The 16051-nt window shown below is 39.8% G+C and overlaps 1 protein-coding gene across 47 annotated transcripts in view; it reads left to right on the forward strand.

Moving 5' to 3' along the window:
• Positions 1 to 16051, forward strand: part of LOC126370072 (protein tramtrack, beta isoform-like) — a 282534-nt gene that overhangs the window by 24996 nt on the left and 241487 nt on the right. The window contains exon 5 of one of the 47 annotated variants that reach the window (XM_050014732.1): positions 2662 to 4751. The exons of 43 other annotated variants lie outside the window; for them this stretch is intronic. In XM_050014732.1, coding sequence (XP_049870689.1) covers positions 2662 to 2951 — 290 coding nt within the window. In that variant the 3' untranslated portion in view covers positions 2952 to 4751. Of the gene's footprint in view, positions 1 to 7; positions 489 to 671; positions 1493 to 1748; positions 2447 to 2661; positions 4752 to 16051 lie in introns of those variants that run through there. 3 more of the 47 variants (XM_050014726.1, XM_050014729.1, XM_050014770.1) reach the window with 3 other exon arrangements.

The following is a 16051-nucleotide window of genomic DNA, read 5'->3' on the forward strand; positions in this document are numbered from 1 at the left end:
ACCTTAGGTATCCCGGCGGCTTACATTCCGACGACGCGAGGTAAGAGACACCTGGTGCTGCATGGGTTCTCGTTCATGGAGTGCCCGCCTACGTATTGGTGGTGCTCGCGGCGCAGGCGCGGCTGCAAGGCCACGGCCCGCACCAACTCCCGAGAAGAAGTGGTCTCCGTCCGCGGAGAACACAACCACGAGAAACCTCACTTCCGGAATCTTAATACGAAAAAGATCGTGCAACTCTAATGAATCGTGGCGTAGCATCATGCAACGAATGCTTCCATTTTTTTATAGAACCTATGTGATTTGCTAGTTTAGTTTTATTTCTCGAAATGATTAAGTTTAATTAATACACAAAATATTTGCGGTGGTAGCTGTGTTTTCAAATTCGTGACCGTAAAAGACAAGCAGCATTACACACGTGCACAAGGCTGCGTATGCGCAGTTGATTGAACAATTGACACTTCATTTATTAATAAATGTTTAGTTATACACTGATTGGGTTTTACTGTGCGGGATTTACTGTTTGATGATTGATGAGATGACGAATTTCGAAACCCAACTGCCAAACAAAAAATATGAAAGTCATTTCTACTTCGAGAATATAAGCGTATGAGAAGTTATATGGAAGGATGTAGTTCGGTAATTTCGTTATTGAAACTTGGTATCTTTTGCAGCGTTCTTCCTGCCATCCAGAGCTGGAAAGTCGGTGCTGATATTCCAGTTCAACAAGTTTTGGGTGAACAACCAGTATCGGGGCAAGCTGAACTGGGCGTGCCGAGACAAGGACACCAAGGGCTGCCTCTGCCGGGTGCAAACCACCCTCGAAGGTCACTTCGTGCGCGTCAAAGGGGCACATAATCATGAACCCAACTTCACCCCTCATAATTTCGACGTGCCATGCGCAGGAGATAAAAATCCTAAAGATTGGCACCAACCTGTTAAGAACGACTACCCAAAACATGAAATGCCTCTTAAAATGTAGGGTTCTGTTCGATATCTTCCCGTAGTAAAATGCCTTATTGATCCACTTCAGTGGCTGTGACAGATTACAAATGTATACTTATTTCCAGTTATTATGCATTCCATAAATGTTGCATTCTTTAGGTGTTTTTAATAAAATGAGGGTATTTAGTATAGAAGTAATTGATAGATTTTTTCTCTTTGTCTTGTTTAGTATTAGGTGTGCGAGGCAGCTGTTGTTACCTAAGGAAAAGGCCTGTTTAAGAATCTCAAGTGTCATTTTATGTCTATATATAAGTATGATTGTAATGCGTGACTGAAAACTGAAAATTGTGCCTCATTTTGACTATCTCTTAGAAAAAAATTAAGTATATTTTCTTACATAATCAAACTGTATCATGTCTGGTTATACTTTAGTAAGAAAGTTATATCTTAGTAAAACAGTATTTTCTTACAAAATCAAAGTGAAAACTATAAGTGAAAATCCGAGTATTATACTTATTATCGTGAAATTAAATGCAACTTATTTTTGTAATTCTTTAGTTTTATTTATAATATTTTTTTTTATATATCTACCTATTTCGCCCTTAGTTTACGCCCATTTTTTTTATTTCCCTCCCGAAAATCACTGGCTTCCGTACTTTTTGTTTTTATATAACTTTTTCATTTTGTTACAACACGAAGCCTTTGGAATTACTAAACTTTCGTGGGCGCTTTCAGGTGAAACGCAAGGTACGGAAAACGTGAATCAATGTTTGTTTGAGTTAGAGGTAGCATTAGTATGTTTTCAGCGCGTTGGAGTGTGTCGCGGTTTGGTAACCCAGTGCTAGAGATCGCGGGACATCGGTTCCGGAAGGTGTACAACAAGAGTCTGTCGGGCAAGCGGCTCGGCAAAGACACTTGGCTCTGCATCAAGTCTGACACCGGCTGCCGATGCTACGCCGTCACGCAGTTCGGACAGATCGTTGCCATGGGGTACTCCCACACACACCACGTCAAGAAACGCAAGAGGCAGAATAGACGCATGGTGGTGAAGGCAGCACCAGGGAAGAAGGTCGGAAAGAAGGTGGTAAAGAAGGTTGTAAAGAAGCGTCGACGAGTGCTTGCTAACACGTTCATGAACGCTCCTTATTTAAATGGGACAGTACCATTCCCAGAAGTCGACACTCTCAGCAGCGAGTTAGAGCGTCTTGCGTCATATTTCAATCAGTAGTTGTGCAATTCCAGTTCGGGATTCGTTTGCCTCGTGTTGTAGGTTGAGGATCACACTGAGTGCGATAATTTGTTTCTTTGTTTCCTATCATGTGTATATTGTTTAAACTTAAATGTTTATTGTGTTTATTTGAGTCTACGAGTCTGTGACAATTTTTTTGCAATATTAGTTAAACTAGTCTTTCGGAAAAAAGTTGAAATTGTGATATTGTTATAATAAAATAAGACAGGATAAGTCTGGATATTTTGAGATGCTATTAAATAGACATGAAACTTCTGAGCTGTTGTCATTTTTGATACGAATATAAGTCCATTCCGTGTCACCCTGCTCTAGTTTCTATTTATAAGTAAGATGTAGAAGGTATATTTTTAGTTATGCTATAATTGAACAGATTTGATAATACGGTAGTGTTATCAAACCTGTTAGCATGAACTGGTTTCGGTTTTGCTTGTAACCTCGCGACGGTACTAATGAGACAGGTTTGGTTGCAGGTGCCGTGGTACCGGCGGAACCGACTCCAACCTTGGGCCTGCCCTTCCCGTTCCCGTGCTTCCCGGGTCAGTTTCGGTACTGCCTCAGCAAGCGCGGCAAGCCGGCCATCGAGGTGGGCGCGCATAGGTTCTGCTTCAACGGGCGCGCGGCCAGCGGCAAGGTGTGGTGGCGCTGCTCGCGCAACCCGCGGTGCCGCGCCGCCGTGCACACGTTCGGGCTGCGCGTCGTGCAGATGAACAGCGCGCACACGTGCGGCGTGCGCGCCACGCCGCTCCGGCCCATGTTTTAACTGATGCTCTCTGCAGCGGTGACGACCGACACGACGTCCGCGCGGACAGTTGACAAGTCGCAAAGTCAATTTTATTACTTATCATCGAAATGACCACCGACTCGCGAATTTAATGATGGGCTCGGCAAAGATCATGATCTCAATGCGACTGTTTTATAATTATTGGTCAATAAGATGTCGGAAAGGCGATGTAATTTGTCTGGATTGTTCTCTTGAACGGAATGTCAAATCTTGCTTTTGTGCCTTTCGGTCGGTGGTCTAAACGTAATACTCCAACATAACATACGCTTTTTATCGAGTATATTATCTATTGATATATTTGCAAACTATAGTTTGTATGTTTACGTACTGTCTTTTATTAATATTCTCCAAAGAGATTATAAACATGATCTTATACTTATATTGAGTACATTTTAATAGTAGACATTTGCGCTGTGTAAAGTATACGAATCATTTACAATATTATAAGGTAATTTATATTGTCTAGTGTGATGGCCGCCTGCGCACAAGCATAATGAGACGTCTGATATAAGGCAAGAGTACTGTAGCTGCTTTTAATGACGTCACACACCTCACAAGTGTAGGGTCCGGTGACTGCCCATCGCATCGGCGTTTATAAGTATTCAACTCTTCATATTGCCCATAGTAACGCTGGTCGGAACTTTTTTAGATAAGATATGGCAACTAACTTTTCAAATTGTAAGTAATATAGGTACAACGATGTTCGGTCGTTCGATGCGGAAAATATATACAAAAGATGCGCTATTACTGTTATTAATTTCCTGTTATTAATATATAGAGTTAAAAAACAATGTGAATGGTACAAAAGAAACAATCTCAAAGCACCTATGTCTACAGCGTCACTAAGACCGAAGATATATCTTTAAATATATCGCCGAAGATTTATCTCTGGCAGCTTATCTCACGGATTTTCTCGGTGTCGCTACACTACATACTATTTTACTGTGTGATATTGACAGAAACAGTGTTAGCTCTTGCCTGAGTCGGATGCACTGCGTCTCAGTTCTGATCTTCCTCACGCGGCGGCCCTAGTTGTAGTTCATGTACAAAGTGATATAGTTCTCTTATGATACCCTAAGTATTTTTATACATTATTTTTACATTATTTTTTTACGATTTTATTCGTGTATTATACATAGGTTTAAAGATTGTTGGAGGGGCGTTTGCCTCTGTACGGTTGGTTTCGGTTGCGATACTAAGAATGCTGTGGTTCTGTTGGTTATCAGAGAATGTTTAGACGAAGTCAAGTCATGTATACGATATTAGGAAAGTAATGTAACAACTTGTTAAAGTAGGAAACTGCATTTATTTAACAATTTGACTTAATAAGAATACTCATTGTATACGTTTTTAGCTGTAAGTTTTGTTTAGTGAGATATTTTTGATGATTATTTAAATTAAGATTATATTTTTTTTATACCGTTCTTGAGTACTTAATCAGTTTATTTTATTAGGTTTTAAGCCTCGGCTGTACTTACACAAAGAATATTCAACACATAGTTGTTTACCGAACGATTACCATGTGAGCACCAGTGGACTTACCATATCAAATGTATACGATTTCTTATGTTAACCTTGTAGTATTATTCTCAAGTATTATTTTGTGTATGTGATAAGATATTTTATTATTATTATTTAGCTGCAAAAGTATTATGGAATAGAGGTAGCTATAAGCGGCAGTCGATCGGAGAATGTTTACGCTGTGTAGTAAGTATACGGTAGTTGGAGACTCGCTCTCGTGTATCGGTACAAAGAATTGATTATATTGCGCTGATGTAACGTGCGTTTTTTTATTTAATATTCCTATTTTCAATTTTTCGTCCTTCAGCTGCTTTAGAAAATAAACAGTTTCAGCTAAATTACGCATGTTTGCGTAATATTTGAACAGCATCCAACCTTACGGTTGGGACACAGTTTGCTCCTGAAGTACCTAAATAAAGATATTACATCAGATAAAAGTGTTTTATTGTAAGCCATCTAGAAGTGACTTAATATTTAGAAGCTCGGCCATCTAGATTTAAATAAAAGAATGGCTTGTGCTTTGCTAGAAAACTATCATTTGCGTTTATGTTGGTTGGAAAATGTCTTCGGGTTGCGCTGTTCTTAGAGAATTGTAAGTTCCATCTTCATTTCTGTTTATTATTTAAATCTTTATATTCCACTACGACATTTAAAATTAGAATTTAAAACTGGCGTGTGCTTAGTAGGTACTAGTGTTGCACTAGCGTATGGGTCTGACTGAGGTATGTTTACAGGGTGGTTCTACATCCGGTCGGCGCGCGGCGGATTGCACCTGGTGGCGGACGGGCATATATTCTACGAAGACGGAGGATCGCACCCGCGACGCGTCACCTGGCGCTGCGCACGCTCCTACCAGAAGGCCGAGCGGTGTCAGGTGGCTTTATGCCTGAGAGACGGTCGGCTGGTGTACTTCAGAGGCTCGCACAACCACCCGGCCACGTATAATCCAGCCAAGCACGAGTCGCGGAGGTTTCAAGTGGACCCCATGGGCAAGTACAAGATCGTGGCGAGTGCGCCTCGTACGCCGGCGTCTGCGCCGGTGGCTGCGCCGGCGTTGGTGCCGGGCGCGCCGCCCGCCGCCTTGCTGCTCTAGGCCTGGCGCGACCTCCTGGTCCGCGGCCTACTAGACGGTAGGCAGTGACGCGCCTGGAGTGTCGCCAAATAAGTGCCCATGGACTATTAACATTTGATTTCTCGAAATGTTCCTTTCCAAACATAGTTTGATCTTTATTTATATTTACTTTTAGGTAAGTGTCTACCTTTTCCAATTCTGTTGAAGTTCATGAAGTAATGTTCTGAGACAAATAAGATCAAAGCCAAAGTTGGATATTGATTTCAAGTATCAGTTTGAATATATTCCATAATATTAGCTAACTTAATGCCAAAGTTTTACGGTAATGTTTATTTGTATTAAGATTCTTTGAGTATTTAGACATGTATTAGTAATAATGTTTTATTATCATTAATTGATAATTAATTAATATTGAATCTTCCAAAGCTGTAATGGAGATATGGAGTGGTGAAATTTCTTGTTGTGCTGGTTTGATTGTCGAATACAAGTGCGAGCACAGAAAGTTAGTGAGGCTTATAGAGGTGACTGTAGACGTAGCATAGAGCCCACATATCGGAACGCGACATAATTATGAAGGAACTATTCGGTACATTATAACATAACACACATAATATAACAGCCTATATACGTCCTACTGCTGGGCACAGGCCTCCCCTCAATCAACCGGAGGGGTTATGGAGCGTACTCCACCACGCTGCTCCAATGCGGGTTGGTGGAGGTGTTTTTTTACGGCTAATAGCCGGAACCAACGGCTTAACGTGCCCTCCGAAGCACGAAATCATCTTACTTTTCCGAACAATCAGGTCATTTAAGACTGAAAAGTCCTTACCAAACAAAGGACAGTCTTACAAAGTGATTTCGCAAAGTCCCCATCGGGAATCGAACCCGGACCTCCAGATCGTTATCCTAACGCTCTAACCACTAGACCACGGAGGCTGTTAAACGGTACGACATTAATATAAACTATTTTTATTTCTACATTAAGGCTGACATCTTGTAACAAGTATCATCATATCCATCTTAGGACTCCATATCAACAGTGGGTGCAAGCCGACTTATTACTAGAGACTGCCCACCTCATTGCGGATTACGGGCGAACGTTATGTATGTATTGGCCTATTAATGTCATAGCGCGCGATATGTGGGCACCATGCTACGTTTCATGTTGTGGCCGCTCTAACAGTTGTATCATGTGGCTCACTAGAAAGGTAGATGTATGTGCTGGGGGCTTGTGTGGGGATTACTGAGGATGTCTGTCCAAGAATCTCACTCGACGCATGGATTGGCGCTAGAAGACGCTTTAAAGTCGCCTTGTTCTAATGCCTTAGCGGCTATTATACCTAAGAAACGAAACAATGACTATTAATATTATTATAATCATTGTAATACGTGAATGTGCAATATTCTCTTACCAAAAATGTTTAGAAATTATGTATACAAATTGTATAGCTTTAACTATAGTGTAGCCGTCTTGTTGATGCTTTTTTATAAAATTCTATTTATTGACCGCTGCGTAGTTGCGGAACGACTGATAGACGATGTTACGAAATACTCCAATATTTATGATTTGTATTTAGTGTAGGTGTAGTATACTGTAGACATAATATGTAACAGCTTATGAACAGAATATTTCGAGCGATAGTTTTTATATTAGAGACTTATACGATACAATATTGAATTATGTAGATATCTACCACTTATAGTAGGGAACCAAAGTCGAGTAGGAGTTGTAACCATAGTGTTCGCATATAACCAACAAGTATACCGTATCTACATGGAAGTTAATTAGTTAGACACATTCTGACAACTATCATAATGGAAACCTTTAATACTCATTCTTTAAAGAATTTATACAATATTTTAAGGACTTTTAAATAATTTACCAAATCAATTTGTAGCAGTTTGCTATAGTATTTTCCTTATTTAGAAGTAACAATTGTAATCGTGTCACATGAAGTTTATTTGTATTATTTATTATTATTACAATTTAAGTATATTGTAACAGTATTAATTTTCGATAGTATGATTATTGAAAAAAATGGAGAAAGTTTATTGTCGTTGTTTTTTTTAGTCCTGTACATTTGTAGTGTAGTATCTTTATTGAGTAGTGTAATGGTAATATTGATGGTGTGTTTCGGGGTAGGTATGTTTCCAGAGGCGGAGGGTGAGGGTCCGCTGCTAAAGATGGGTGGTCACTGGTACAAGCTGGACGCGTGCTACCGGCGCAAGCGGCGCTGGCTGTGCGCCCGCGGCTGCGGCGCGCGCATACACACTTGCGGCAAGCGCCTCGTCTTCTCGGACCTCCGGCATCGCTGTCACGCGCACGCCAATCACACCATCTGACGTCTCACAATTATATTTAGTAGAGCAGTGCTAACCAGGGGCTATAAAATGCCACATTGAGCATTTTCATCTGAGACATTAGTCTAACATGACGCACTTTTGCGCAAATAGCAGAATTGGTTTTGAGGTGAAATTGCTGAGCAATATGGCTTTTTTAGGCCCCAGTTTCCCGATGCTATTTCTCAAGTATTATAATTTTACAAAAATTGGGTCGTTTAGAGTAATTAAGCGAATATGAAAATGAAACAAATAGGCTTACTTTAAAAAAAATCTTTTGTAATAGCGTTAGTTAACAGTGGTCAACAGTGGCTGCAAGTTGTCTTTGATTACTTGTGGCTCTGCCCACCCCATTAGGGATTACGGGCGTGAGTTTATGTATGTATGTATGTATGTAGCGTTAGTTAAGAAGAAAATCACAGACGACAAAGATGGTCTAAAATGAGAGTCGTGCTATTTTTCTCGGGTACTTTACCTTCGTTAGGTGTTTAATGTTGCATGGATTTTCTACATTCAAGATTCCCTTTTTGTGGGATTTGGCAGATTTTGAATTCGACAGATTAGTGGGTTGGGCAAATTCTGCCGTATATCTAATCCGTCGAATCTAAGAATCTGTACAATCCACTAATCTGTCGAATTCAAAATCTGCCGAATCCAGAATCTGTCCAGTCCCGCATAAGGGCAAGATTCATGCTACTATAATATAGTATGTAGAAGCCAGTGAGTCAAGTCTAGCCTTATTCATTTGTATTAGTATTCGATTCAAAAGATAATAGCTACCTACCAGCGGGTTCTGATAGCTCACTGTTGCGGTCTAATAATTGCAAATAAGCGAAATCGTGTCACTATCTTCTTTTGTATTATGTTGTCACAATGTTGATGAATCAAAATCTTAGTTAGGTACTACGTATAGTACTTTTTACAAATATTAGAGTAAAAACCTCGTAAGCGCACTTCTGATAAATCACATCCTGATTCTTCAATAAAACTTTGATTTCATAACGTACATGGCAAATGGCGGCCTTATCGCTTAAAGCGATTTCTTCCAGACAACCATAAGGCGAGGAAATATGTTGTGTTACCTGGATTTAAATTCATCATCATCATCAATAATTTAAGAGCCACGCTCTTGTCGGTGTAGCATTCCCCATGCTACTTTTTTAGGGAAAAATAGGGCAGTGGTTTCCCTCTTGCCTTCCGCCCAAAAAATAAATAAATTAATTGATTGATTTAAATTAGAAAGACTAATTGTTTTGTTAACAAATATCAAATCCGAATGTGATTTTTAAAAAAGGCGCTAACGTGTTTTTCTCCATAAGTAAAAGTCGACGGTATATAAATAAGTAAATAGATAGTAAGGAAATTTCCAGGATACGTTTCTCAAAACCAATATAGATGGCACTGTACACATTTTCAAAGAAAACAGAATTTTCAGACAGACATTTTCCTTCGTTTAACCTTCTAATTTCATAGATAACAGATATAATTCATCTTTTATCTCTGTTTTTGAGTGATAACCCTTTTTATTACATCCAGTCACAATTACGTCTTCCACCCATTATTATTCTGATCAAAATAAAGAGCAGCAATATAGGTACCAACATCATTATATACATAATGTGTTCCAAACATCAAGCAACAATTATTTTTATATATGCTTCTGCCATTACATTGTAGTTTGGAATAATTCATTTTTTTCCCGTGTTACTACCAAGTCTTACTACCAGTAGTAAGACGGGAAATTTATTTAACCGTATTACTACCACCTCGACCGGTAGAACTACCGGCAAATTTTTTTTTACTATAGTACTACTCTCGAATTATGTACCCAAGTAATGAGAAAATAGGTAATTATCATGTTAAAGCTGTACAACGCCATCTATATTGTTTTTGGTGAATGTGGAAAGATCCTCATTATAGTGACTGTAAGTTCCGATACGGATCAGAGATGTGATTTGTTAATTTACTTTAGTTAGGTACTAACACAGATAGACTACACAATACACATTCATGGAATTCTTTTTTGTTTATATTTACATTTATTTACTAATTTTACCTACATTAATAACTTTATTTTTTATTTACGTATACATCTTTGCGATAATATTTGTCTATGTACACTCTAATTATAATAAAATAATTTGGTATATATTATATGTATATACACCATTAACACATGTTTATGGAACACGGTGACCCAACAGGGTCCACATAATATCAGCGTCGTAGTTCACGCCGCGACTTGTTCTGATTGAGGCCCTTTTATCTCAGGACGTCCACCACCACCTTATGATCATTTCGACAAACATCTGTCTTGCTTTTTTGTAATTGTTTTAGTGGAAAGATATGATGTTGCTGTCTTTTTTTTTGTGTGTGGCGTCCTTTTATAATAAACTTTTATTCTATTCTATAATTTGTGTGGAAAAATGTATGTATGTATGTATGGTTGCGTAAAACGTAACTCTTCCACGTGTAAGATAAGACACTCCCGTGTTTAAATATGCGTCCTTGGTCGTGATACATGCAATACTCGTAGCATTTACACGTTTACAAATTGGTTTTTGTGTCATTTAACGAACTTGACATGGGTGTTTCTTATAGAAACGCTTATTTACCTCCCGTTCATTTGGTAACTATGCAAATCGCAAACGTTCTTTATTAATAATTGTATTCAGCATACATTTTGTGATATCACATAGACGGCGGCTTTTGGTTTAAGTCGCAGTTTTTTTTCAAGTATCTATTGTACAATTTGTACGTAATGTTTTTTATTATCGAGCCCACCTGTCTCTCTTACTAGGCAAAATTAGTTTATTATTTTTTGTAAAGCTGAGTTTTTTTTTATTAACATTCCTTTGCAGATGAAAAAGGTAAATATGTTTTTGTGCTACTTGGAATAGGGTTGCGTTTAGTGTGATGATTATGATCTAACATGTGCCGCCTTTGCAGTGCAAGTGTTGTACAACGACAGGGGGTACCCGAAGTTGCTGGTGGACGGTTACTACTACCGGCCTCACAACGCGTACAGGAACCAGCCGAAAGTGTTGTGGTACTGTGCGGGGCGGACCAAGTTCCAATGTCCGGCGACCCTGCGGACGTACAATCGCGAGATCCTGTCAGTAGCGGGTGCGCACAACCACTCCCGATGACCGTCGCTCGCGCCGCCGCACCTACAGCGCATGCGTCACATCCTACACCTTCATAACCTATTGAACCTCTACGCAAAACGACTTACAACACGACCAGCAATACCGCCATCTCACCGCAAACAAGCTCTTAACATTCCGTATTGGTAAAAGCTATTATTAGTTTCGGCGTTCCGTAACGGTTCCGAGGTTGATGCAGATGTTTCTATTTATATCTCGGTCTTGCTCTTGAATTTTTCGAAGTATTTACTTCTCATTCTTTTCATGATAATGACGATCTGTGAAGGATTACAGATGCTGTAACTTCTTAAAGGTATTTGTTGTTATTAAGGTAGGAGGCGCAATAACACAGATGTAATGTTTAAATCAACTTGTACATAGTAAAAATGAATATTCTTATATTAATGATTGTAAATAACAAAATAATTAACTAACAAATGAAATTAACTTATGAAATGGTGTTCCTTAATTCCGCGCGCCGCGCCTTGCCTCAATAAGTAGTTCCTATTCGCCTATCTGGCTCTTGAACTTTTATCAAATTGACCTTAAAACGGTAGAAGTTGTTTTGTTATACGTATTAAGTAAATAAAGTCACAAATTAGTCGATTTTTAATAGTATTCGATCGAATGTAAAACTTTGTACACAATCTTGATTCTTATTAATATGCCATAAACATCTATTATCTAGCTAAAATCTTTCATTGGTTTACGTAGAACACGTAAAATTTGTCCAAACATTACCAGTAATGTAATCTTGTTGAAGTTGGATTTTCAGAGGCGTTTTGGCTGTAACGGTCTTTCCATGGGCTCTGAACGCCTCTACAAATCTTTTATTGCTGAGGTGTCTGTAGTGACGTGTCGGGTTTTGACAGTGGCCGCGGTGTACGTGCCGTCGCGGACGGGCAAGTCGCTGCTGCTGCACGACGGGTATACGTACTACTTGAAGAACCTGCAGGCGCATGGACGCAAGCAGTGGTACTGTTCGTCGCGCGACATGGCGGGCTGTCGCGCTGATGTGATAACTGCGCCAGCGCGCGCCGGCGCCGGCGACGTGCTGTTCCTGGTGCGCGGGCGCCACATCCACGCTCCCCCCAGCTACTACTTCACCCCTGACGGTAAGTACGTCCGGCGGAAGGACGTCTACCACCGGTACAGATAGCTCACAACACAGAACGCTTACTTAGTTTTTATCTTTTTGTACAATTCAAGCGTCTCTATTGCTTTTTTCGTAAATCTCGATTTTTTGCGTTTTTTTTTGACCTTGTATTTTAATTTTTGTTTTTGTGTCTACTTACTTAATTATTTTTAGTAGGATTTTTTTAAATCGTGTCTTATGCAATCATATTTTTAAACGTATTTTTTTAATTATGTTATTTTCTAAGTTTTCTTTTTTGACGAATTATGACTACTACATGTAAAGTATATCAATTATACAAATATTGTGATCGATAAATATTAGTAATGTGAATATATTGCAAGTGAAAGAGTTCCTAATGTATATTTTGTTAGAGAGTGCTGCTATGTTTTATAAAAGATTTCATAATCATAGAGGAAACTTCCTACACAAAATGTGTAACTGAAAGTACTTTAAATAACGTACTTATATTTTATTATTTCTATCGTTATGATACAAGTCAATTCTTAAATAAATAAACAAAACACATTTTATTATGTGGCTGTATGTAATGTAATAAATTCGTTTCTTAGATAATTGAATTAAAATGGTTATGTTTCTCTATTGTACCTAGTTAAGTTTAAGATAAAATGGCAGACAGTCCTTATGTTATTGTGATCGTTGATCTTCGAATTTTAGTTGTAAACAAAGAATTTGTGCATTTTCTGTCCGACGAATATTGTTGCCGTTTTAAGTTTGAAGATACTCTGTAGTAGGCTAGTGGAGTTTTATTAAAGGGCATGAGAGATGTCTACGGGGTGTTTTCCTCAAACTCTCATATTTTAGCGAGTGAAACGCAATAGCCGAGGGAAGGGGGCGGGAGGGAGCCACGCGCAACCCCACTTCCTACTACGCAGAATTTCTGCAATGCCCACCCCGGCAAACGCCAAATTCTCAAGACTAGCGCCCCTAGACCCGGAGAAACAACATTCTACGCACTCACACAAAATCAATAAAAAATGATGGCGTCGTCGTCATAATTTACAAAAAATAAATGAATTATGCTTGAGCGAAAATCTGTCCAGCTTAAAGTATCATGTTTCTAGAAATTCTTGTACAAATTGATAATGTTTTTGAAAATAACTTCAAAACTCAAAACAGTGTTTAAATTGAAAAACAAAATCATCAGCTATTTTCCCCGTGGCTCCACGTTCCAGCTAAACTGCGCAGTTAACTCGACATTGTATCCGCACAGGTGAACTTTTTTATGTAGCGCGTAATATTTCATTTCGCGGATACGTTGCAATCGAGTGTATCCGCGGACGACATGAATTGCGCAGTTTGACGGATCAATACGTCCTGCGAAGTTATGAAAGAAGAAAGTTCGGCAGGGCGCGTATGGGCGTGCCCTGCCATCTCCGCACAGCCTAGTTTCCCCTGTATGCCCTAATTTTGGCGCACTCGCCCTTTGTTCAGGAGTTCGGGGCGGCGCGCCTGTGTGCGTGGCGTAGTACGCGCGTGACGTAGCCTGACGTAGTTTGTTGTTGTTACGTTGAGGGATGCGGGGGATCGCCTCGTGTTCTAACCCCCTACGCACAATTGTACACTCAGATAATATCGCCCGAATGACTACGTAGATTTATATGTCGTAATACGCATTTATTTATAGATTCGGGAATAATGGTACCGCGCAGACAACCCACCCTGGGTTGATAGGCACGTGTCTGATTGCTGTGAATACGGTCTTTACACTTTATACACTTATGATGATTAGCTTTTATAATAGAAATACATTTGGTATACCCAAATATGTTTACTTTACCAATTAGCATAAAGTACTGTAAAGCTGTTTTCTTTTACGTTTCAAGACAGGTACTTAAAGGTATTTTGACATGAAATTATTGGTTGTTTCCACAGTTGGTTATATATAGTCGTGAGCTTATGTAATGTGTTTGGTAAATTCATCTAAAAACCTAGTGTTGTCTATGGACAACCTCGGACGCACATCTTTCAGTAAGTGTGCTAACTGGCCACAGGTCGCCCCTCAATCAACCGGACGGGGTATGGAGCGTACTTCATCACGTGGCACTATTGCGGTTTGGTGAAGAACTTTTCACATAAAAATAATCTCTTCGGATAATTATGAGTTCCTCGCCATGTTTCCTTTATCGTTAGAGCACATGATGTCAAATTAGATCTATAATACCAGTAACATATACTTCGGTATAACTAGGTCATGTGTCTTGATTATTCAAATGACGTCTAAAAACATAAATAAACGTCTACGTAAATTATTATAAAACACCGTTGTGCCTATATCATGAATTTTGTATGGCTGAATCATGCAACCTCTAGCCTCTTTATAATGTAGAGAACATTAGACTAAGATAACTGTTCACCAGTCGGAATATATAAAATAAGTCAATAACAGCACTTAAAAGTCTGCTTAGTGCGCATTAGGTTTCCCATTGGTGGCTGGCGTGTGTATAGGTCGCCGGCGGGCGGGCGGCGGCGGCGGAGCGCCTGGCCCAGGCCGGGCGCGGCGATGGCGGCGGCGGTGGCGGCGCGCGGCGAGCGCTCGTCACACGGGCAAGCCGCGGCACGCGCCGGGACATGCGCGTGGGGCGCACGCCTCCGCCTGGTGATGGGGCCCCCAATCGATAATGCCCCAGAATCTCACTTCGGGAACCCCTCTCACTCTTCGCTCCTCTCCCGATGCCCTAGCTCACCATGCCCGTCAAAATATAACATCCCATTGCAATAATAAGGTCGTTTTTACATTACTGCTTCCGCATCTATATTTCCGTTATACTTAATGGCGGTTATAAAGGAACTTTTGATACTACAGAAATTGTTTCTTTGTATTTCGCTCCTTTTAGGTTCAAGACGGGGAACGTTGCAAGCTCGTGAATTATTCAGCGTGGCATATTTAAAATGCTTTTGATGATTATTTTCATTCATTTTAACACTGTTTACATCTGAAATTGGGTAATAATTTATGAATTAAGGAAATGGGATGTCAGCCCGTTTGAGGCTTTTTGAGAGGTGCATAAGTAATCTTTAATAGTAAGTGTATTATTGTTTGGAATGTATGTGGAATGGCCTTCGGTGTTGGTTGTAGCGGGTGACGGGGAGACGTCGTGGCGCTGGCGCTGGCGCTGGCTGGAGGTGCGGCGCTCGTCGGCCGCGGCGCGCCACGCGCCTGCCTGTCGGCTCACACTGCGGGCCCGACACCTCTGCGACTGTCTGCTACAGACACGCTTACCCCATCACTAAGATATTTTACCTCCTAACTACGAGATAACTTCTTTACGTCATCACAATCTTTACAAAACAGCTTTAAAGCTTAGCTTTTCAATCTAACCTGAATTCTTTAAAAAATGTTTTCAAATGTCGTGACGTAAGGCAGTGAAACCGTAGTTACACGTGTTGTTTAGTTGGCAAATGGGCGTTAATTAGCATTATAACTTGTCGCGGTCGAGCTGAACCGGTACGGAAGGGCCCAAATGTCAGATGACAAGGTTTTGTCGGTTCACACGATAACGCTGGGAATTGAATTAGATAATTTGCTGAATTAGTAACAAAGAAATCAAATTAATTAATGTAAAAATAACCTTTGACGTTATCGCTGCTAATGATTGTTTACGAAATCTAGGTATTGGATCATTGCTAAATTAATATGTTATTTTCATCATGTCTTTTCAACCTTTGACGTACCTAGGCCTACTTCTTTCTGTTTACAAACGTATCATGACTATGAATATCTATGTACTTGACTACATATACGTTCAACATTCAAATTTATACGTATTTTAATACAAAACGTCCAACAAATTGTTAATATTTAATTAACTAAAGGTACACTTACGTAACTATATCATCATCA

The sequence above is a fragment of the Pectinophora gossypiella genome, chromosome 10, assembly GCF_024362695.1.
Source record: "Pectinophora gossypiella chromosome 10, ilPecGoss1.1, whole genome shotgun sequence".
NCBI classification, from domain to species: domain Eukaryota; kingdom Metazoa; phylum Arthropoda; class Insecta; order Lepidoptera; family Gelechiidae; genus Pectinophora; species Pectinophora gossypiella.